This window comes from Cebidichthys violaceus, unplaced genomic scaffold, assembly GCF_023349555.1.
Source record: "Cebidichthys violaceus isolate CVI_PGR_0920_01 unplaced genomic scaffold, fCebVio1.0.p SCAF_9, whole genome shotgun sequence".
In the NCBI taxonomy this organism is placed as follows: domain Eukaryota; kingdom Metazoa; phylum Chordata; class Actinopteri; order Perciformes; family Stichaeidae; genus Cebidichthys; species Cebidichthys violaceus.
Genome location: NW_027176975.1, coordinates 11,077,282 through 11,101,516, shown reverse-complemented (window position 1 = coordinate 11,101,516; position 24,235 = coordinate 11,077,282). Strand labels below are relative to the sequence as shown.

Below are 24,235 nucleotides of genomic sequence, written 5' to 3'. Positions count from 1 at the left end.
TTCACGAAAACTCTCACTGAACTGTCACAAATGCTTGTATGCACACGTACGCACAACACTCACACACAGTGACTCCAAGGGTTAATGTGAACCATTAGTAACCAGAGTAGGCTGTAAGTGCTGTGAAGTGACAGATTCAGAGACTGTGAGTGGATCTCACCTTACATGTGTTCCCCATGACATGAATATGACTGTCATTAATCAAAGCCTTGAAACAAATACTACTTTCATTATCCTGTAATAGAAATATTCCTCAAGTCTTAATTCATGGCAGCCATTAATAAATAAAGAGCTGTCCTTCACAGAAAAGCAATGTGCTGTCTTACATTTCATATCCAGTTTAAGTCTCTGTTAGATCTTTGTTTTCTCGAGACCGTAAATTTTGTTTCTGACCAAACAAGGGTAGTAATACTTAGATTTCTGAAATCATTAAACTGTTACAAATTCAAAATAAGTGACTGTCATCAGCACAAAAGCTAGCATCCCCCCACTCCCATGCACACACAATCTCACCTTCCAGCCGTGCCTTATCCGTCCCTTTCTTTGGTTGTTTTGTCCTAAGGGCAGAGGGCTGAGGGTCAGCTCAGTCATATCCGGCTTTGCTTTAACTCCGCTCAGAAGTCCCTGCGGCTTCATGAATATTATAATGAAGCGTATTCTTTTTGCTGGTCGATAGTGATTCAAGGACACACATGAACAGATGCACACATACATTACACACAGCTTTACCATGGAGTATCTGCTGCATTTGCCTCTCTGTCTCATACACCTTCATGATGGACAAAGGCTTCACCTCCACTCCAACGGATCTCACGTGGGGCAGCACATGTGATTATATATACACATGTGGCTATATAGTCTAAATAAGGCAACAGTGATGAATAATAGAGAGTGATAAAAACAGCTTCAACTGAGCTCTTGGCTAGAAATGGGGCTCAGAGAGAGCACACCGAATATAACACATTGCTAAAATTGATACATTTACATGGATTGCAATATCCTTAATGTCTTAATCAATACTGATTAAGACAATAGAAGCTGTAAACAACATTGTCTGATTGCTTTTACCTCAATAAGGCCCAAGTTGTAATACACGTAATTGAATTGTGGTGAGAAGTTAAGTAGAAGAGTGGACACACACAAATATTGAATATGGTGGACCATCTATGTACTTACAAGGTATCAAAACCTTGTTAGCGATGCTGCCAGTCAGAAAAATATTGGCACAACAAGCTAGATACATCTATATGGAAAGTATGAAGAGTTTTCTATTCAAATTAAGATGTTTAAACTTAAATGCCATAACAAAATGCAACAACAACAAAAAAATATTTTCAAGTTAAATGGCAGCTGGCCAAAAATATATATATATATATATATATATATATATATATATATATATATATATATATTAGAAATTTTATCACATGGCAATCACGCTAAAATTTTGTAAAAGCTGCCCATCCATGCTGCGCTGCAAGACTATTGTTTAGAAATCTACACAGGTTAAAGTGCTCTTTGTAATGTGAATACAAGGATACAACTTAGAAGAATAATACACTATCTGCATTAATATGGTATATGTGTGTCTGTAGTATAGCAGAGATAAAAGACAACAGGGAGGACAATTTTGCAGGCTTTAATGCTAGTTAGGCCGGCTGAGCTAATTAGCCTGATTTACTGATCCTGATTCAGATGAGGAGGAAAGCCTCAGATTACTGAGACGAGCATTTTGTGTTTGTCACTGAAATTGTGTCAATCTGTTGAAACTGTTCATCGGCAGGGGGTTGGATCAGCTAATGAGGGCTTTACAAATGTGTTGCAGTTTGTTGCAAGTGTTACAGTAGGATTGGCTTGTGAGATAACTAGCCACCCCTCACCCCCCTGAGGATGAAAAGGAGCTTAATGGTACGGGACTCAGCAGGGATGCTACTTTCTGTCGGGAAATTGTGGCACTGTGACCTCTTGCCCTCTAGTCCCTCTCTTTGTCCCTTTTTAGCTGTTTGTCATCTGCCATTTGTCTGTCCTTCTCTGCCCACTCCCTTGAGTCAAAAGGCAGTGTTTGTTCTGCAGAGGTTCATGTTGATTCTGTCTTTTCTTTGTTTGGACCATGGGAATTCTTGACACTAATGCCAACAGTATGCCCCAAATTAATTTGGCATTTTTCCTAAGCAGTAATGTGCTGTATAGTGGCAGAAGCAAACTACTCAACCAGTCATTTAATATTGTCGGCCAGTCACAGGCAAAGAAGACTGCAAACATATGGGCCTGCCAGCCTGGACACACGGCGGAGATCGAATCCAAAGCCTGTCGTGTCCTACTTCTACCCTTGCCTCCCCTCTACCCCCACGTCTACCCGAGGTGTGAGGTAGCATTCATACTTAGAGCTGTCAGTCACCATGACACTTGCAGGAGTTCTTGAAACATTCAAACGAGGGTTTGTTCATTTATGAGAAAGTAATGTGCTTCGCCCAGCCCCTCACAGCCATATCAGCGTAAGCGATAAGCGACAGCCAACTTCCGTTCACAGACTAACACCTCTCTTCAAACAGTAATTTGATGTGTGAGAGAGAGAACTTGCTATAACGACACGTGAAAAATTCCAGCACAGAGTAGATCACAATGTCACATTTTTGCTTCACGTGTATCTTTTAATGTGATTGAATCCCCTCTACCCTATCTCCCCACTTAGGGAAGCACTAGCAGAGTGCTCTCATTGAGAGAGATCACAGCAGTCTTTGATCAGGGGTTTAGAAGGACCTGCTTCATACCGTACCTTTCCTAAACCCTCCTCGCCTTTCTCTGTATGGGCCTCTGGCTTAGAGGAAAAGCTGGCTAATCAGATAATAATACAGCATCAGCTTGTATAATAGTCGGTGGCTGTGTTCCAGGCCTGCAGTGCACTACACTGACTACCAGTAAAGTTCACTGATGAGGTTACAATGTGGCTGTGTGTATGTGTGTGTGAGTTTTGTAATTCATTAATTGCCTCTTGCAGCCCCCAGACAGTCCGGTCTGCCAATTAGTCTCATTAGGGTTTCTCCATTACTGTTTTTTTATTAGAAGCAGGGGATTGTGCTTTCTCCACTTTAAAGCTGTGAAACATACAAAACTATGTCAGAACTGCTAGTGAATACAATTATTACCATCACACGTTTCTGGTCCTTTTGGATCCTTGAAGGTTAGAATATGTTTTGTTGTGCTTCTTTTTAGATTCAACTGTCAGAGAAGATTTACAATTCAGTTTGTTGTATCTGAACATAGCATTACTGTATTTTTAATGGAGGGGGGGTCATGCTGTTACTAGTGTTTTTGTGCTGTTGTTACTCATAATAAACTATCTTGCAGGTTGAATGTATACATTTTATTCCAGCCCACAGTTATTTATGAGTCTGCTCTGGAACCTGTACGCAGTGTTTCGTAAATCTTTACTCTTCAGGCCTGTTATACGCTGAGAGACCACACACAGTCATACAGTAGATAGATATACCAACACACATGCGCATGTTCTCCCACACTTCTTGTTATTATCACCTATACATTGCCTTCAAATGATTATGAAGTTTTCTTTGCCTGCTCGCAGCTCCTCCCAGCTCCCACTCTGCTACTATATGATAATGCAGACCCAGTATATTAGGCTGAGTGTGCACGGCCGTGTAAGAGCCATCACCCTTTAGTGTGCCTATAAATTGCTGGAGTGATCACTGCTTGGCAGACTCTAAGCTTCCTTTGCGCTCTTGTAACTCTCAACAATTTGTTTTATAGCTTGAAATTCACTCTTCTGTTGCTCTCTTTAGGGACATCGGCTAAAAAAATAAATGCACTTGCATGTACAAAATGCACATGCAGAGCAGATATGCAATAACGTACGTGCATGCATTTGTTTGCACATGCATATTCCGGCACCTCCTGCATGTACATAAAACATGATTTAGGACACAAACACACTCATATCATTTCTCTCTTTAGCACTTTCTGCTCTGACACCGCCCTGTGTGTGCTGGGACCCAGCTGCATTTGAAACACATTGCCTTTGTGTGAGAACAGCTGGCTGCAAAGTCATTTGAACACACACTCACACACACACAAGCACATGTGGACAAGCATTCACATAGTTTTCCATGCAAGGAGAGCTGAATTGGTCTATATTGTCAGCGAATAATTGAATGCATAAGCTGTCTGAAGCTGGGAGATTTCACAGTCTTCCAGTTATAAGGGCGAGTTGGTCCACTGTTAAATCTCTATAGCAATCACCTCAATAATGACATCAGTATGTTGGCACCTAGACCAAGGTACACAGGCGCATTTTGCCATATGAAAGGGCCCAGGGAGTGTGTGTGTGACCTGGCACTGAACAGACCTGGACTGCTCTGTAGCCAGCCTTGCTGTCGTAAAAGGCGAATGCAAACACTCCACCCAGTTACTGTTTCTCTCCCCCGTCCCTCCGCTCTGTCTGACCAGTGCCAAACAAGTTCCCTTCACTGTTATTGTGCCCAGGCTTTCCAGCAGCAGCTGGAGTCTGCGACACTGTAGGGATGTTGTTGGGTGAATTGGATCATTGTTTTTGAGTGATTTGGGGATTGTTGTCTGTTTTCTCCTGATCTCCAGGCTATGTGTTCTGGAAATCATTGTACACATATGTGTACATACTGCGCTTAATGTGTGCTTTGTTATGCATCTGTGGTCATGAGTATGACAGTGACATGTGTTGTGTGTTACTGAAAGTCACATTAGCAATGTGACTTCCTCCCCCAAGATCCCAGCAATTCGCTTATTACTCCATTTTGTCCATTCACCCATATTCTGTCCATATCCTTATTATATTATATTACATTATATTATTTCTTCATTCCCACTTTTCATTTTCTCTCATACGCTAACTCTCTCTCAGCTAATTTGCCATTGATTTCTCTTCCTCTCTTTATCTCGTACTCTTTCTTGCACTCTCAACTGCTCCCTCCATCCTTAACTGCAGCCGTGCTCTGGGTGTGGGAGGGGAAGAGGGTGAGCATGAGGGAAAGTAGCGGAAGAGGGTGGAGAGGAAGGCGAGGCACATAGTTGTGGCTGGCTAATTGAAAGCCAGCAGTTTGGTCAGTGAAATCTGTATGGGAGTGGTCAGGAATTTCCAATTCTTGGTTATGTTTGTGTATGTGAAATGGAGAAAGACAAAAGACAAAAATGTCGAAGGACAATTTCTTTTCTTGTTACAACATTGATGCCTGTTGTGTATGCACATGTTTCAGAAGTGCAGATTTTACTGTGCACATGCTTGCTACGGTAAACCCAGACTTGTCCTCTGAACATGTATAAAGACTGGACTGCGTGAGGCTGCCTCACTGTCCGGTACTAAATGCTAATGCCAGCAGGCTAGAATGCTCACAATGACAATGCTAACATGGTGACGTTTAGCAGGTGTAATATTTACCATGTTCACCATCTTAGTTCAGCATGATAGCATATATGCTATCATGCTGAACTAAGATGGTGAACATGGTAAATGTGGTAAATATATTAGCAAAAGTGTGTATACACACTTTTGCTAATTAGCATTACAGCTGAGGCTGATGGGAATGTCATTAGTTTTACAGGTATTTAGTCATAAACCAAAGGATTGGACGAATTAAAAATTGTACTTGATAATGGCTCTGGATGAAAACAATTCATCCTTAAGTGGAAAATGAATGTCTGTACATGTAATTGTTGTCCATCCAATAGTTGTCGATTTTGTCCTGATTTCAGTGAGCACCAAAGTGACGAAACTGCCATCAGTAGAGCTACGCTAAATGGCAAAATATTATACTGGTTAAAATATGCTTTCTTTTTTCAATAAGTTGCCACATTTTACAAATATACATATGAGTAGTTTTGTATATGTAAACACAATTAGTAATAACTCCTCCTCCTCTCTTCTGTCATTCTCAAGTAGTTTGAATTAATATGGTTCTACTGCACAGAGCAAACTGTGTTGTTTCTTGTTGTGTTTAATACTAATTTGCTGTTAAATCTAACCCCATGGACTAACTCCATGCTGTAACTGCAGCCGTCTGGTCTGCTCAGGGCCTGAGGTCAGAGGTCAAGGGTCAGTGATCTGAACAGAAAAGCCTACTCATTCGTAACAACACATCGTAAACACACCATTACACACCATCTGCAGCGGCGTCAAATCCCCAAACCAGCTTGTTTGTGTGTTTGTGTAGGTGTGTGTGTGTGTGTGTTGGTGTCTCTGAGATCACACCCACAGACACACAAGTGAGGATCAACACACACAGCCAGACAGGGACAGTGAGGTGATGGAGGAAGTGACCATCTGGTATCTACTGAGGCATCAAATTACCTGCTGAATGGTTTACATTGGCCTCATGCATAATACTGTGTGTGACATACAGTGATGCTTTTAAAAATATATTGTTTGAAGCAAATACTAATATTTACTATTGCTTATATTGTTCCTGCTGTTCTATTCTTTGTTACATTATCCCTTACATTCATTTGACAGACTTGTTTAAATCCAAAGCAACTTTTTTGATACACACATTTATTGTCTTGCTCAAGGACACTTCAACATGGGGACAGGGATCCCCCAGCCCTGTGAAAAATGGCCAACCCACTCTACCATGTTTATGATTTAGCTAAATAACTCCACAAGAACAATAATGGTTTGAGTATGAGGTAACCGTATGCAGTTGATCTAAATTATGCCATAACTCTCTTTCAAAGATAATTGCCAGTAAGTAATTAAGAAGTTTTCTGTCTTTAGTGTAACTGTCAAGTCTTTTTTTTTCCCTCTCAGAAAAAGACACTCTCCCAATTATTTCCAAGTCTGCTCATATACAGAGCTTTATGCTTCGTTACCTCAGCAACAGATTTGCTCATATGGAACCCACTACCTCTCTTTCTGTTGCCAAATCTGTCCCTTCATTTCCTGATTGCCATCTCCCTTTTGCCAAAATTGTGTTTTTCCCATCATTGCTGTCTTCTCTTGTAAGTCTAGCGCCTCCTCACCAACCCTCCCTCTGCATCCCCTAACACTATACCCTGCTCATCTCTTGACATTCAGCGCTTTCTCTTTCTGTTCTTCCACTTGTACTTCCCGTTCTCGTCTCTGTTTTACTCCCAACTGCCTCTTACACTCACCCAGACCTTTCGCCCTGTCAACCCGTATCTCTGCCGTTGTTCTCTCTCACCCCGCTCGCTACTTTTTTTTCTTAAGTCCCCCCTCCCCTTGTTTCCTTTGACAGCACCACCTCCCCTCTGTGTCACTGCTTGATACCCAACATGCACTACTGCATCCCCGTCGCTCATCCACCCTTACTTCACCCTCTATCTGGCTGCTGTCCACACTGCCACAATCAGAGGCAGGCAGCCTCTGTCAATGCCCACTGGTCTAACACCTGCCACTCTGAAGACACTGTGTGAGGGAGTCACTGTGACCATGTGTGTGTTTGCAAGGTTGTATTTATCCGTGCCTGTGAGCATTTGTGAAAGATTATAAAGACAAAATGAGTTTATCATCCTCACTAGACATTTCCTTGCTTATTGTAGTTTGGTGTGTTTATCTCTTACTTCGGTGTCTGTGAGGGTTTATGTTAGTTTTACCGACATACAACCAGACATGTGGATTAGAGGTAGATCTAGGCTGTTAGTGTTCTATTCTGAGATCCCCCTTAAGGAGAAGCCTGTTAATTTAGCTGCTCTAAATACAGAACCCCCTCCTAGCAGGTCACTCTAAAACCCGCTACATGAAACTGGACTGTGGTGACAGCTCTGTGCGTGCGTGTCTGTTTGTGCTATAAGTGTGTGTGCGTTCCTTCAAAGTTGGCTGGCTAGCCTCCGGCTGAGTGGTGCATGGACAATGGTTTGTGGTGCCACCATTGACGAGGACATTTGGACACGGCCAGAGCTGGGCTTTCTCTGTTTAATATCAGTTCATATTTTTTCCCCTTTTTCATTCAAATGTATTGCTCACAAGGAATCTTTTTTTCAGATTTTCTGATTGAATAATAACGCAATGATTTTCCCCACAAAACAAGGTGGTGTATCCAAATTGTTATTTTGTCCAAAGTTAATTGGTTCAATTATTAATTTATTTTCTAAGTTTTCATCTAATTTGATTTATCAAAAAAAAATGTTATCGCTGAATCCTGTCTGCATGTGTTGCTCTTTCTTAAAGTTAAGTCAGTTAAGTATTTACTGCAACGAAATCAAAAACATAAATGCAGGCTTGAATGTGCATTCTCCTTTATTCTCAGTTATAATGACTTATTATCTGTTCAAAAACTCTGAGACACTTGAATGAAAGAAAACCAACTCAATCAAACAGTAAACACTCATAATCAACAACACTTGACCTGTAAAATGTAATTCTCCACTTGTACCTCGCAGATATCCAGTAGCTAACTTAAGTGCTACACGTTTATACCATTGCTGTAATTTAGTCTCCTTTCGTTCACAGCCAAGAGTTGTGTAATTGCTTTTCAGTAAGTGAATGTGTTATGTAATGGCAGGCATATTTGTGTAGCTACATTGTGTTCAACAACCAGTGTAGATTTTACACGACTCTATACTGATCATTATCTTCATCAGTATAAGTACACTCAGTCATGCTCTCATTTTGTTTAATAATTCTTCACTCTGGCAGTGTTTCTGAGAAGGAATTTGCTAGTAATCACCGCCGTCCCTTTTAAGGTTATACCATGTTATTGCAGCAAGGGAAACGGTAATGCATGCCAGACTATGATTTGCAGTGTTACAATGTTTTGGTGGTTGGGTTTAGAGACAGAATAGTTGGATCTGTGTGATTCACAGCTCATAGTGTAGCTTTCACCACCATGCAGAGCAAGTGTGGTTATATCCAAAGGAAACAAATTTGTTTTTCCAAGACTACGGTTAATCAGAAACCACACAAAACCTCATCTTGAAGTGCACTGCGTTCAAATGTGGACTTTTGTGTTCAAACTGGATTCATTCCTTTCCCGCGGCTCCTCTGTTGAAAAACGTGTGGGACTCGTGCTAACACAGACACAAAGAGGGTATGGAGGAGAAGAAAGAAAAGCTGATTGAAGACGGTGAAGAGGAACGGATGGAGTGTGAGGGAAGGCGGAAGAAAATGAGTATAAGTATAAAAGCTTAAATCAAAAGAATGAAAAATTCATAAGAATCGGCCAGAGAGAGCTTATAAATGAGAAACATTGGAGCAGAGGAGGAGATGGTGCATTTATCAGGCAAAGAGAGGGGCGGGAAAAGAAGGGCAAAGAGAGCACTGGACTTTATTTGTGGGGAGATTGCAAGCTTGTTAATGTATCACTGAAGAGGACACACACACACACCCATACACACACCCACACACACACACACACACACACACACACACACACACACATACATAAATACATTCAAATATTCCAGCAGTCGGGCAGATGCTGCACGGCATTTGTTTGAGTAACCGTCATATTTTCCTAATTTGTTTCAAGCAGTTCTTTAAAGATCTTACTCAGATTGAAGCAGTTGATGTGCTAAGAGCAAAGGTGTTTCAGCTTAAAAAAGAGCGCTGGCACTAACACTCAAGGTCAACCCGGCTATGCCTTTCCTTGGTCTTTGTTTGATTCCTGGATCTCTTTGTGCTCTCCCATCCCTCTCAGCTCATATGTTAGTTCTTCCCCTCACTGACTATTGTTTGAAGTTCATGCATACAGTGTTTTTGTACTGCTGACAAAGTGGAGAGGGGCTTAGAGATTTGTTTAAACTCTGGACAGCATCATTAGAGGCAGAGCCAGAACCTTTACTGTCTGCATGTGTTTGAGTATGTGTGCATGTGTCCATGGTGTGTGTACTTCTGCTTAAGTGTACACAATATGTTTTTCCCCAGATAAGCCAGGTCAAGTTTAGTTTAATAATATTGTATTTTTCCTTTGAGAAAGTAGCTTGAAGAAAGGAACCATGGCTAGAGGTGTGTGTGTGTGTGTGTGTGTGTGTGTGTGTGTGTGTGTGTGTGTGTGTGTGTGTGTGTGTGTGTGTGTGTGTGTGTGTGTGTGTGCCTGGGGTCTCTTATGAGGTGTGTGTGTAGTGAATAAGTTTGCACTAAATGATTAAGCATCTGCTCAGCAGGGGGGTTTGTAAGAGGGCGAAAGGCCACGTGTGTGAATTTTGTCCATGCCCCTCTCTCTCTCTCTCTCTCTCTCTCTCTCTCTCTCTCTCTCTCTCTCTCTCTCTCTCTCTCTCTCTCTCTCTCTCTCTCTCTCTCTCTCTCTCACACACACACACTGAACAGACTCTTAAGTGCTTTCAGAGACACATCTCAGTATTGTATCCACAAGAGACCTGTAATCTACTGCAGGCTAACACTCTTGATGTCTTCATTTCTCCTATTCTTGCCAAAAAGAATTGCCCTTCTTTGTATTGCTATCTGTTAGAGAAGTCATGCCTATCCTCTTCCTTCCTCAATTCATCTTGTACTCTAGTTATGTCTTCCTACATTTCCCAAAGATGTGTTATTATCTGTCATTTAAGACTTATTTCCCTTACAATAATTTTTTTTACCTTCTCCACCATCCCTTGTGCTTGCAGGACAGCGACATCCAGAAGAAGATTGACCATGAGATTCGTATGCGCGATGGAGCATGCAAGCTGCTGGCCGCCTGCTCCCAGAAAGATCAGGCGTTGGAGGCGGCGAAGAGCCTGCAGACCTGCAGCACGCGTATCATGGCCTACATGTCGGAGCTGCAGAGGATGAAAGAGGCTCAGGTCATGCAGAAGCTCACGCGGAGGTCGTCAGATGCAGGGCCAATGGACGACAGACTCCCGTGCAAAGGAAAAGTGGCCATCTCAGGCAAGTAAAACCTTGTCTAAATGTCTGGATGTGTTGTGTTGTAGGGTCATTTTATGCAGGATTATGCAAGCAATTTGTAAAAAGCACAACTTAATTTATTTATTGTTGTAGATGTTGATATGCACCGCCAATATATAAGAGAACCTTGAACCTTTGTGATTCCTTTAGTGTTACTATTTAATACAGAGCTCCTCTTGTCAGGCAGAGGCTGACTGGTAGATGCTGCCTCTTGCAGTATGACAGTGGGCAGTCAGATGAATAATTATGGAGCTACTCTGTTTGCATTGCAGACGCACTGCAGGTAGATAATTCACACCAGGGACACCAAAACAACCAGTTCTTGTTTGTCTTTAGAACATGATGAGAGGGTAACAAAATATACAGTATGTATGTATGTATGTATGTATGTATGTATGTATATATGTATATGTATATATATATATATATATATATATATATATATATATATATATATATATATTAATAACATGTGATACAGGGAGCATGTGTGATTTTGGTATGGAGGTTTTTTTGCTGCATGTCTGATACCCAGCTGGAGAGATACACACTCACACTCAGATGGTAATTAGCTGTGGGTACTTTAGCCAGTGACTGAGTGCACACACACATTCACATAACCACTTATCAGTTAGACAGTAAGGGTGATTAACATTTTTGTGGTCTAATCCCCTGTCTGTTGTCATTACAGATCTTCGGATCCCTCTCATGTGGAAAGACACGGAGTACTTCAAGAACAAAGGAGGTGAGGAGCCAACTCTGTGTGAAGAATTGTATTGATGGAGTATTAATGATTTATGCCTATAGGATTTATTAATGATTTGCTTCTGAGGGAATGGTATGTGGCTTCACACACGGTTATGAAATGGCTAATTCAAATATGTTGAATGTGTGTCAAAGCTTTGTATAACCACAGGGGTGAGTGTGGGATTCCTCATGACTGAAGAACAAAAAAAATCACATTTTATCATTGGCTAGAGGGCGAAACATTGATGTGGACTTTGAGATTCATATTTGAATCATATTTGACCCATTGAACTGTGCAGACACATCATACAGTAGGACATTTTCTCTACGATATGCGCGGTCCACAGCACAGCTCCTGCAGCTGATTATTACGATATGTTGCAGCTTTACCAGAAATCTCAGTATTTTCCAGGAAATGTTTTTTGTAGACATGAGGAACTCCTGGCAGCACAACCTAACCCATCGTTCAGTCCTCCTGGCTTTGTCTCTTGGCTCTGAGAAGCAGCAGCAGCACACAGGTGCTAAACTGGGTCATTATTAGTAATCTAAGGAACTCACGTTTTTGTTCTGTGGACTATTACTGTGAACCATTTCATAGTTAAACATTTTTATGGCATTTCAGAATTCAATGGTCCACTGAAAATATAACAATGGTCTATCATAAAAATGACTATTTGCTATCCCGCCTCCTCTCGATAAAGTCAATGTGGGTTAACCCCCTTGCAGTCATTATAACAGTCTCAGAGCTCATTCTCTCCCCTGGCAGCTTCAATGGAATTAATCTGCATGGCCTGTGCATATAAATGAACTCAAGAGACAGGTAGTAGACTCTTAACAAAGCTTAATGAGGCTGTTAGTCAAGGTCATTAAGCACACTGAGACATAAACTGAGCCCAGGAGGTGAGGAGGAGTGAAGCATGTTCCTCCATCACGTGACAAATCACATTCTATGCAGAGCGTTGCGCTCATACTTTGAATGTTAAGTGTGAATATTAAGTGTCAATGTGCCGTGTACATAAATATCGAAGCACATAAATAGGAGCGGTCTACGTCTTTTAGCCTTTTCAGTTGAAACCTTGAATTTTGAGAAGTGACAAAAAAATGTTACATACATGTCTCACTGTTATTAATATGTTGGTGTGTCAGCATAAGGGATCACCATAATAGTTACCTATATTCATGCATTCCCAAAAGGGTATCACAGCTTCTTTACAATGCACAGGCATTTTTTCACAATGTATATAGAGGGCAATAATTGTAGCTCTAATTTGCTACTGCAAGGATAAACACCATTGTGCTTCAGTTTCAACCACAAAACATGCTTCATAGGAATTCTTGGCACAGCTGTCCAGTTCACAGATTGCTGAACTGAAACTAACAACAGTAGAAGTGCTTGTCAGCCAGGTGGAGGAGCTGATCGTATTTCACCTTTAACTACTCGGGTTATATTCCCTCTCTAGCCTCTGTCCTCAACACGTTGTAAAAGCAGTTATCTCCATTTTGGAGGTGATGTTGTTTTGGAGCTGAAGATGAGTTTTCAAGTGATGCAAATTAATGAAAGATGTCAAGATATCACATAAGCTTTATTTTCCTCTTTTGTTCTGCCGTTCCACCTCGTCCTTTGTAGAGCTTCATCGGTGTGCAGTATTCTGCCTGCTGCAGCTGGGAGGAGAGATCTTTGACACAGACATGGTGATAGTGGACCGGACACTCACTGATATTTGCTTTGACAACACCATTGTATTGTAAGTAATCTGTCTCACACATAAACTGAAATACTCACAAAAACAAAACTGATATGGTCATGTTCATCATGTGTATCCTTTCGCAGTAATGAAGCCAGCCCGGGTTTTGAGCTGCGTGTTGAGCTGTATAGCTGCTGCTCAGAGGACGACTACTCAGCAGGCAGCACGCCAAGGAAACTAGCCAGTAAACTGAGCTCGTCACTAGGGCGATCAGCTGGGAAGAAGCTCCGGGCAGCCATGGACCCTGGGCCATGTAGTCCTGTTAGCAATGGAGGGGCTGCTCCTCTTCTACTGCCAGTTCCCTCTGTACCGTAAGTTTAAATATTAGCTAGTTTATATGTTGAATAGAGGGAGGAATTATATATATATTCCAGAGAATACAAGTAGGCATCTTTATAGAGACCATTTGTCACTATGAACATGCATTCTCAAATGCAAAATTATTTCAATCCCCTCTCTTGTGTGTTGACAGGGGCCCTAAGTACCACCTCTTAGCTCATACCAGCCTGTCACTGTCGCACATCCAGGACAGCTTTCGCACACATGACCTCACCATCTCAGGCAACGGTGAGTGGCAGCCTCCTTCAATCTGTCTCCTCACCATCTTTCTCTTTTCTCTGCCAATCCAGCCATCTGTCTGTTTTTTTGTGCTTCCCTCACTCCTAACTGTCTCACTTCCCTTCCTTGGGTTCTAATAATTTCCCTTAATTTCCCTCTTCTCTCCCCTTTCTTCCTCCCCCCTCCTCTCTGTCCTTCCATGTTCTCTGACAGACAGCCATTTTCAAGGTCACAATAATAACGGCTGTGCTATGAGGTGACTGCTGTGTAAAGCTGTAATGATGTGGGCTAACAAGGGCCCAGACCCTCAGACAGACAGGCCCCTAGTGTTTTATTCATTGGCTTTTCAGCCTGCTGTAAAGTTTCATTGCTGCACTTCATGACACTCCCTGCAGCTGCCAGTCTTTTATACCCCTGTGCCTTGTTTTGTGTTCTTAAGGGGGGCAGTATGATGACAGCAAAAAGTGTGTGTATCTCTTTGTGTGGATGCACATGACTATACATGTTTGTGTGTGAATTTTGAATGTCATGTGGGAATACTTTTATTTATTCATGGTGTTTATTTTCACCCATCCATCTCCCTCTCTCTTTCCCTGCAGAAGAGTGTTCGTATTGGCTGCCGCTCTATGGCAGTATGTGTTGCCGCCTTGCAGCTCAGCCTCACTGTATGACCCAACAGATGATGAGTGGATGTTTGAAAGTTAAGGTAAGTTGGCAGGTGTGTGTGCGGCAGTGAAGGGAGCTATGAATTTCAGGGATTCAATAGATTTAGTTTTTTGTCCTGGTTGTCCTTTTCTCCTTCTCCACTTTCTTCCTCCTCTTCTTATGTTGCCATCTTTCTTTGTGTTTCTCTCCCTGTCTTTTAATCCACACTTCACTGATATTTTCCTCTACCCCACAGCAGTTGGGAGGTGACCCTCAGAGTTGGACAAAAGTATACGGCGTTCTAAAAGGAACAAGCCTTTTCTGCTACCACCGGCAAGAAGATGTGGAGGCTAACGTCGAGCCAGCTTTCACTATTGCCATCAACAAGGTCAGCAAAGGAATCACATAAATGGAGAAAATATCTGGAATAGAGTAAAGCGCTCCGGAGGTTGAGCCAGCCTGACACAACCCATATAGTTGTGTTGTTTTTGGTAATGCCTGAGGCATCGGAAGCATAGACGGAAAGGATTTGGGCTTGTGGATTGCTGCCCGTTTGAATCTCAAGACAACTGGTTGACTCTAAGCCAAAGTAAATACAGAATGAGCTCTTCTCTTATCTAGTAGTAAAAGTGCCCATGAGCAAGGCACTCAGCCCTCAGTTGTCCAAGTAGAGCTGTTCAGAAGCCAAACATAGAAAACTGTTCCGTGTTAATGTTCAGCAATGCTAGAAAAGAGCAGGCATGTCCTGATAAAAGGCTTTAAAGATTTGAAAATAAAATCTGTTCATCCATCTAGGTATCATAATTCTCTCATCCAGTCATTCAGACAGTCAAGTTCTTGATCATCTTATTTCCTGTGTCTGGGAGTTGATGCCTGTGAGTCTTCTCATTCTTTCCCTAGTGACTCATTCAGTCTTATGTAGCCGCTAACCCTGATCTCCCAGCTCACCTAAAGCCAAGTCAGTCAAATCAGGGCTGTGTGATCCTTTGTCATACATTTAGTTGTCTGTCCTAAAGAGAGCGCAGTGTGACGAATAGATGAATAGAACAACACTGTCATCTAGTGGTCATACACAGACGTAGAGACATTTGGAGTAGAACTAAGATGTGGGAATTGGGAGTCTGCACCTTTTGTTGGTTAATTGCTGAAGGGAAATGGATTGGAAGAGGACTAATTAGTGGCGGTACTAGTGAGGGCTTATATTCAGTGGGGACTTACAATTACAATTGCCGTAATGATCACTTGTTGCAGCACATAATTGTGTTAGTTCAGGAGTGCTGGCATTCATTCCTGATTGTATTCATATTGTGGTAGATGATTGCATTCTTTGCTGCTCCTGTGTTTCAGGAGACCAGAATACGTGCGTCTGAGAAAGACCCTCAAAGTAAAGTTCAGAATATCTGCATCAGTAACCAGTATGGAGGTGAGGAGGTCACGCACACCCTGACAACAGACAGCCGTGAGGACACACACCGGTGGATGGAGGCCTTTTGGCAACATTTCTACGACATGAGTAAGTACTTGCTATGCTCTAACACATGAAATGTGTGATACATACAGGCACTTACATATTCTACAATAACTACTTAAAGGACGCCAATTCAAGGACATACACTGTTGTATATTCTGGATCTGCTGCTTGGTACGTTGAAAGTGACAGTTTGTCTCCAACATACAGGCCAATGGAAACAGTGCTGTGATGACTTAATGAAAATTGAACTGCCATCACCAAGGAAACCAGCTCTTGTCACACCAAAACAGGGCTCGCTCTATCACGAAATGGGTAAACGCTCTCCCTGATTATATCACTGCGGATATGCATAAAGAAAAATGCTTGCTCACTTTTAGCCGAAAGAATAAAAGCGAAAGCAGGGAAAGAAAGCACTGTGCCCGCTTTGCATGTGACTGTATGTAGCTTTAATTCCTTGGGTCCTTGTGCATGAGAGATGCTGTCACAATTACATTTTCCTCTCCGATATCTCAAACTCACACTCTCAGTACTGTAGAATAGAATGGGTCTTATCTCTGACACGCTGACTCACTCTCTGTCTTCTGTTTTCTCTGTTCCTCTTTGTCCTTTCCTATTTTCCTTGTGTGTCCCGAATCCATCACTCCCTGGCTCTGTCTTTTTTGTCCTTCTTTATTATTTCCTTGTGTCCTCATACATTATTCATGATTAACGTCACATTTTTCATCAACTTCCACCATTCATTTTTTTTATGGGGGAATTATCTTAATCCTTGAGTGAATCTTTTTTTCTTCTCTCATCATGCCTTAACATTCACTAATAAACATGAATCAACCTTTATCACTTTCTCTCATGATCATTAAAACACATAAATACTGAACGCAACCGGTTGCAAACATCCTATCCACTCCATCCCTTCTCTCTCGCCAACCTCCCTCTCGGTTTTCCTAACCCCTCCCCGGCAGCTCCTCTTGCCACACCCTCCTCTGAGGGTCTTCTGCTGCAGGATAATGCTGTGTCTGCTGAGATTCGGGCTCTGCTCTCGTCTTATTACAACGACAGGTGATGTAACAAGAGTAGGGCTCCACATAAATTATGTTGAGGTAAATATTGCAGTCCGGGATTTACTGCAAATCCAGGATCAGAACATTACAGGACAGGATATTTTTGTTTCATGATCATTCATCATAATTAAATAAACATTAAGACGTGCAGAATTAAAATTACAAGACTTTTTTTGTACAACTGTACAATGCATTACCAGACATAAAATCTAATTTGATTGCAATATTTCCATATGAACTTAAGAATACATTTCAAAGTAACATTTCACAAACTGCAAGTATGTCTCTAAATCTGCCCATAATCCATACTTCCAGTGAGCTCAAAATTTTCATTAATTTTGCATTAAAACCATGCTAATCCCTGCCTTAACAAAGAATATTAAAAAAAAAACTGGATTACCAGTTCACGTTCCAAATGGTCAGAACTTCCAGTTTGAAAAACCAGACTCAAGCCCAGTATCCATCAGTATAATGAAGAATTTTGCTGCATCTCTCTTGCAGTTATTGAGTCATCCAATGACCTCAGCAGCACTGTGTCAGACATCCTGGCTCGGAGAATGCGGGAGCTGGAGCTCCGCAGCCAGCTGGGAACCTCCCCCACCTGGATGTCTGTGTTTGAGGAGAACAACCCCAAAAGCGCTGGCCGCCCCCTTCCCTGTACTTCTCGCCTCTCTGGCCACAGCCCCTGTACCCCTCATCGACTGCCCCGGAGTCCTGTGAGCCCTCACCGCTGCCCACAGCTGAGTCTGCTCTCCTCAGATGCAAGCCTGACCTCAGACAGCGACAGTCACTGCAGCACCAGTCCCTGCTCTCACCGCCATGGCTGGCCCGAGCCTTCTTCAAACTTCCCTCTCTTGTCATCTTCCCCATCCCGCCTGAGGCCACGCACTCTGTCGCTGGATGCTAAGCTCAGCACCCTTCGAGGGAGGGTGTACGGAGGAGGAGGTACCCTGCAGTGCCCCTGCCAGCAACCTCCATCCTCGCTGCTCGCCCCGTTCCCCATCTCCTCCCGTTCACCTCGGTCACAGCGCAGCACACAGACCACGCTCTCTTGCTCCAGCTCCACTTCCAGCAACAGCTCCAGCAACAGTGAGGGCAGCCACAGCCTTGAGTCATCTGAGGGAGCCCCCTTCTCAAGGCCCTCCCCGGCTCGACGCAGCCTCAGGAACCTCAAAGCCAGACTTGATCCTCGCAACTGGCTTCAAAGTCAGGTGTGAACTTGTCCCGCCTAAGAGACCTTTTACACTGGCCTAAAGGCAACAGTTAAAAGTTCAAACCATGGTTTAACTGGCTTAACATATATGTGAACCAAGCTCAGGCAGTCAGCTCAGCCACATGCACAGCCCTGAGGAGGATAAGCTGCCTTTACTGCCTCCTGGTGGAGGATGGATCATGAAAGACCCTCCTGGGGCAAACTGGAATGTCTTCTAACACAAAGGACAGGTGACAATCACTGCAGGCAACTGCACATTGCTGGGTTGCCGCAATTTTGAAGATGGTCCAATACTAAATGGGAGGTACTCTGCTTGCTTTGAGAAATTATTATGGTCATGCTATTTGGGAGAAAGTGATGCTAAGAGCTAAGGACTTGCTCTAATAAATGTCTGTCCATGGACTCTAATTCTGAAACTGGTTTTGTTTTGACCTTAAGAGCCATCCTGGCTACTCAAACAATGTTTCAAAATTATCTCTATTAATGCACTAGCAATATTTTTGACTGGATGTTTCCTATCTGTATTTTATAGATAAAGGTGTGCAGTGGTTGTGCTATGAAAGCCAGTGAGCATGTGGCAAGATGAACATAAGGTATAATCAGTCAAGAGTTCTCAAATGTTAGAAACTGTTATGTGTGGAGGTCAAGGTTGAAGTCTGTACTGTCTACTGTGTCTATTTCAGTGTATACATCTAATTATTCATACAACAGATAATCTTTGTGGTTCTCCTAAAATTACTATGCACCATTTTGTTTGTTTTTGCACATGATTTGAGTTAAACGTTAAAATGATGAACTACTTGAGATCATTTCAACGATGAATCTGGTGAAAGCTTAACTTTATGCAAGTGCTCATACATACTACTGGTTATTACTGTGATGTCTTCTGGGTAAAAATCTGTCCTCTGGTCTTAACTTTCACACATTTATCTGCACACTAATGACGTCATTAGAAGTAGGTAATAGATTCTACATACACAGAACAAAGTAGAATAAGCTGAAATTAACCAAAGCTGAAATGTTATTTGATAAGCCATTCCTATAATTCTGCTACTCTGCAGTTTTGTAGGATTCCATTAGATTTCCTGTTCCTGATTTTGGAATTTCCAATAAAATGTGTAACATCCAGCAAACAAATATTATGCAACACAGAGACATTTGTTTGAAATTATTTTATAGGGGCTGTATTCTAAGCAACTTTCTATGAAGCTGAGTACTTAAATGAATACCCAGTCAACCATTAGGTCACGATAGTAAGAGCAAGAATAAAATGGTGTATTTACACTGCCATGTATTTATTTAATTCTGTAAGTTATTGCCATTTAGACAACTCTTAACAGCAGTTACTTTTTGTCACAAGAAAACAATCATCTAACTCAAATCTTATAGGTGAGTCTGTCTCTGTCAGTGCAGTAACCTCTTCTACTCTCTCTGTATTGTTTACTGTGGATTTTACTTTAACAGTTTCCCTCATGGGGCTCAGAACTCGGGCAATTTGACTAAGAATTAAAACTGTCAAATGTTTTAAAAACATTTGTTACTGTAAATTCATTTTTAACAAATAAACCTCTCTTTTGTTATAAATGCAGCTATATTGATACCTGATTATTATGTTAACAGATGATGTGCAGATCTTTAACGGTTACATATAGATAACATTGAATGTTATAACCTTTGCAAGTTTTGCATGTTAGCAGGCTTTGTGTTCTGCATGTACACCGTGCTAGAAGGCAAACATAAGATGAGAAATGTGGAAATCTCATGTTTAAATAATATAACATTAATTATAATAAATGTTTTATCATTCACAAATGACTTTTTCTTCCACGTTTTTGTCTACATGAAATATTACACGGAAGTCTGTCTATGGTAATATTTAAAGTTTTATTGATCTTAACTGTATCTTAAAGTATGATTGAATACATCTCTTATTTATATTGATACTGTAGCACAGCATATAGGAGTTCTAACAGGTCAAACATGCAGGATTTAAATTCTGAATAGTAAACTAGAAAAGTAGACTGAGGGAAACTCTTTTTTCCTGCAGTAAGTGCTCTGCACTCTGAGCATATGATGGATCATATTATATCCAATTCTGTTCCTCTCTTTCTCTCTCCAGCAACTAAATCTCAGGAGAGCCCATCTTACGTGAACGACTGAAGTGCAGTAGTTTGTCTTAGTAGATGCATCAAGAAAGGCAGGTAGAACGGAGGCTTTATTGTCAACGTTTCGGAACCAAAGCCTTGGATTTGTCAATAGTACAAAGCACTGTTACAAACGTGGGAGGTAGTCGACACTGAGTCTTCACTGAGCATTGTAAAATGCATAGAGAAATACTATGGCCATACTGACTCTGCTTGCTGTTTGCAGTGCAGAGTTGTACCATCGTTGTGCTATTATAATTTTACAACTGCTACTATAAGTAGAAAAATCATACATAATCATATTCAACCCAACATGTACATATTAATTAGTATAGAACAGAATCACACTATAAATACTTTATATTGTATGCTTCATATGATGCTGATTATTGACTTATGTAACCCAATAGGTGCATTTTACAGAAAATTTGGCAATTCTATGATGTCTGTTGGATTACATAAGTAAATGAACAACGTTACATCGAGTTACAGATAAATGAGGGGTGTTTCCCCTCCATACTTAAACTTTCTTTGTTCACTTGTGCTTCCTTCAGCTCCATGATCTCCTCTCATTAGCAGGCACTCCGTGGGTTGAATGCCCGCAGCGCCACACCAGCCAGAGTACCCCAGGCAAATGTGGAGAACTTTGCTGGGCACGTTCCAGCTCTGCTGATATATGTGGTTGCAATCCGGTGAAGCCGCTTCGCACCAAAGGTGTTGTAGTGTCCTGGGAGCACTTGGTCCACCTGTTTAATGAATTTATAAGTTCAATATGTATCCATAGGTTCATGGCACATAGCTCTGATTTAAGGATGACTATCATACCGCTAAAAAACTAATTCTAGTAAATCTTTTGATTTACATGGATATTACTAATTATCTTTTCTATTCTTAACATACAAATACTACAAAAACACTGTTGCTGGTAAAATCCAGTCGTCACTGAGCATCATGAATTAACGTCTCCTAATATGTACACACAATGGACAACTCTGTCAAAAACATAACAGGACTATGATATTCTCATTATAAACCTAATCATTTTGTAGACAATGGGATTGGATACCTTGTGCATCAAAGCTCAATTAATATGACCCAAAATATTGGTACTATGAGCTGAAATAGTTAGCTACCCTCTGGGGTGTTTCAGTGGTACCTGTTCGCTGTCCACAAGCCCCACCAGGCGCTCACAACTGCTGATGTAGTCACTGACGCGGCTGTAGGGCAGCCAGTCAATCATGGCGCCGTCGTACACTACATCTCCACTGAAGAGCAACTTATTGTCACGGTCGTGGAGGCAGATGCTTCCACGGGAGTGGCCGGGCATGTGGAGCACCGTCAGCTGTCTGTCACCCAGGTTGATGACATCACCTAGAGAGAGATGGTGTCATGTTTTCAAAATCATCACACATATACAGTACACACAATGTTGGAGCCATAATGTGGTTTCGTTGTTTTATTTTGTCTTTGAGGGAAACATGTGGTGGGTTTACACATAGCAGTTCTGACACTGAACACAGGGTGGCGCATTGAGTTAAAAGTGCAAAAAGGTAAGTGCCTGGTGAGGAGAATCAGGTGTGTGGACGGGAAGCTAACAGTTTTTGACCGTGTCAATGTGACGTGTCAGCAAGCATGTCAGCGTGGGTTCTCCAGGTGTTATATTATACTGTCATGCAGTATCCTGTGGTGTTCTGCTATGGTGTCAATGTACAAGCTGAATAAACGGATCATACAGATCGAAAGAAAGACAGCGCACTGGACAGTGAAATGTTTGTGGCATGAACACGCGTCCGAACAAGTTCTACCGTTCGCCCCCCAGTGGCTTTAAAGATAAAATGGATATTTGTTAAAGTCACTACACACAATATAACTATCTTCAATGCCATATGCATTCCACTCCCAGGCTTACATCCAAGCTAAACCATTATGTTCCTCATAATTTGGCAGGCTGGAATAGAGCAAGGATTATATTTGTTTCTCTCATGTCGCCTCATATCACTATGATGTGCAGAGTCAAAGACATTCAGTACATCACTGATTTGGTCCAGATATGAGTTGCACAGTGTGACAGAAGGGTGAAACTGAACCACAGCACTGCAGCAGTGGCTCTGGCACAGCAGAACAAGTCGGTGCATTGACTAATGCTGGCTGCAGTATTTACACTCTGTAAATAAAGACAAAGCTTTGGTCCAAACTTCAACAAAAACAAAGCTGCTAATCCCAAATGCAAAGACCTTTGTGATATAAACTTTGTGCAACACCTATGATGAAATTGAAGAAAAATCCCACAGGAATGTGGCAAAATGTGAGTTTAATGTATTGGTGAATTGATCTTGTGTGCATCTGCCAATAGCACTGTGGGTGAAGGCTAAAACAATGCTGTGAGGTTATTAATACTCTATGGGAAGCCTTCCATAAACTGCACCATATCTGCATTTTCTTCTTATCTTTCTTAGAAGTAACAGTGTCACCAGCATGCTAGCTTAAAATAGAACTGCTCTGCAAAAACACACAAAAAAACAAAGAATATGTACAACAGCTGCAAACAAAAAAAAGATTTGTTTTTGTCACATACTGTCTCACAAATTATCAACACTGTTTGTTTAGAAAAAGAGTTGACAAAAGAGCTGCCTCTGCCCTCTTGACACAGCTCGACCAATGCTAAAAAGACATTCACACCTGTACAAGTGCTACACCTGACCTCATATGTGCCAAAGCAAATACAACATCCTCTGTAACATAAGCTTAGAGCACCATCCATTAAGACCCTGATTAAAAATGTTAGCACCACTCTAGACCTCCACTACATATGTTAGATGCCTCTATATTGTGTAGGAATGTGTGTCTGCATCCATTTAGCAAGTCATTTTTGGTCTTCTGCCAAATTCATTGTGCGGGCAAATCCTCCTGTGGGGAGCGAAAGCATTCTGTATACTGCATAATGTGCAAAATACTGATTCCAGGCGCACCCATTAAATATGGTCTAATGGTATCGACCATGATGCTTATCCATGGGCAAATGCGTTTATACCTTATGACCTGGCCTTGGATCGCATATCTACTCTTCAATGAATCAGATCTGCAAAGGCTGCATCTCCTACCTACCCTCCTGCAGTATGTGCGTAGGCTGCACAGCCTTGACTTTGTAGTGCCTTGCCCTCCATCCCGGACTGGGAGCCTCGACTATCTCTCTGTCGCTGAGCCAGGTGGCCGTCTCGAAGTTGTCTCCGTTGGCCAAGGCATCGACCTCGGCGCTGTGGACGCCCACCTGTTGGAACTGATGAAGACCACCCGAGTGGTCGAAGTGGGCGTGGGTGGCGATGGCCAGCAGCGGATTCTTCCTCTGCGGATCTTTGCCGAGCAGTCCCTTGCCGTCGATGTAGTCAGGTAAGCTCCTCAAACCCAGACCCGTGTCCACCACCACGTCCTGGTGTGAGCCGCGGAGCAGCCAGATGTTGGCCCGGTTCTCAGACTGGTAGAATCGCTCCTGGATCCAGAAGAGTCCGTCTCCGAGCGATTTGTGAGCGTACCAGTCGGCTGCAGACATCCCAGTTCATGCACCTGTCGAGGTGACCTGCTGCGGGTTTTGTGCTTTCGAGTGATTTTGTCGGCGGAGATTTGTATCTAGCTAGAGGTGATATGTTTGTGTGATCGTGGCTGCCGACACACCCTTGTAGGAGGAGAGCGTGCTCATTGGAAGATCAGATGAGTGACGACAACATAAAGCGCGCTACTCTATTGGCTGTAAACAAACCACGTCAAGCAGGGGCGGGGCGAGTAAAGAGTCACATTTACGTTGACTGCTGAG

At 42.1% G+C, this 24,235-nt stretch overlaps 2 protein-coding genes across 6 annotated transcripts in view; one reads left to right on the top strand and one right to left on the bottom strand.

The window, feature by feature from the left end:
• rtkna (rhotekin a) overlaps positions 1-20,092 on the top strand; it is a 55,176-nt gene extending 35,084 nt beyond the window's left edge. For 4 of the 5 annotated variants that reach the window (XM_068703394.1, XM_068703395.1, XM_068703396.1 and 1 more), the window contains exons 2-11: positions 10,564-10,825; positions 11,535-11,588; positions 13,218-13,335; positions 13,422-13,646; positions 13,808-13,902; positions 14,493-14,599; positions 14,795-14,926; positions 15,886-16,051; positions 16,217-16,321; positions 17,572-20,092. In XM_068703394.1, coding sequence (XP_068559495.1) covers positions 10,564-10,825; positions 11,535-11,588; positions 13,218-13,335; positions 13,422-13,646; positions 13,808-13,902; positions 14,493-14,599; positions 14,795-14,926; positions 15,886-16,051; positions 16,217-16,321; positions 17,572-18,287 — 1,980 coding nt within the window. In that variant the 3' untranslated portion in view covers positions 18,288-20,092. Of the gene's footprint in view, positions 1-10,563; positions 10,826-11,534; positions 11,589-13,217; positions 13,336-13,421; positions 13,647-13,807; positions 13,903-14,492; positions 14,600-14,794; positions 14,927-15,885; positions 16,052-16,216; positions 16,322-16,971; positions 17,069-17,571 lie in introns of all 5 variants that reach the window. The other variant, XM_068703399.1, reaches the window with a different exon arrangement.
• Positions 20,093-20,153: 61 nt separating this feature from the next.
• mblac2 (metallo-beta-lactamase domain containing 2) lies at positions 20,154-24,087 on the bottom strand. The gene is made up of 3 exons (XM_068703400.1): positions 23,533-24,087; positions 21,584-21,798; positions 20,154-21,173 (listed from the first exon to the last, which is right to left on the bottom strand). Exons 1-3 carry the CDS (start codon positions 23,972-23,974, stop codon positions 21,000-21,002), a joined length of 831 nt encoding a protein of 276 aa, XP_068559501.1. The 5' UTR covers positions 23,975-24,087; the 3' UTR covers positions 20,154-20,999.
• Positions 24,088-24,235: the final 148 nt, after the last annotated feature.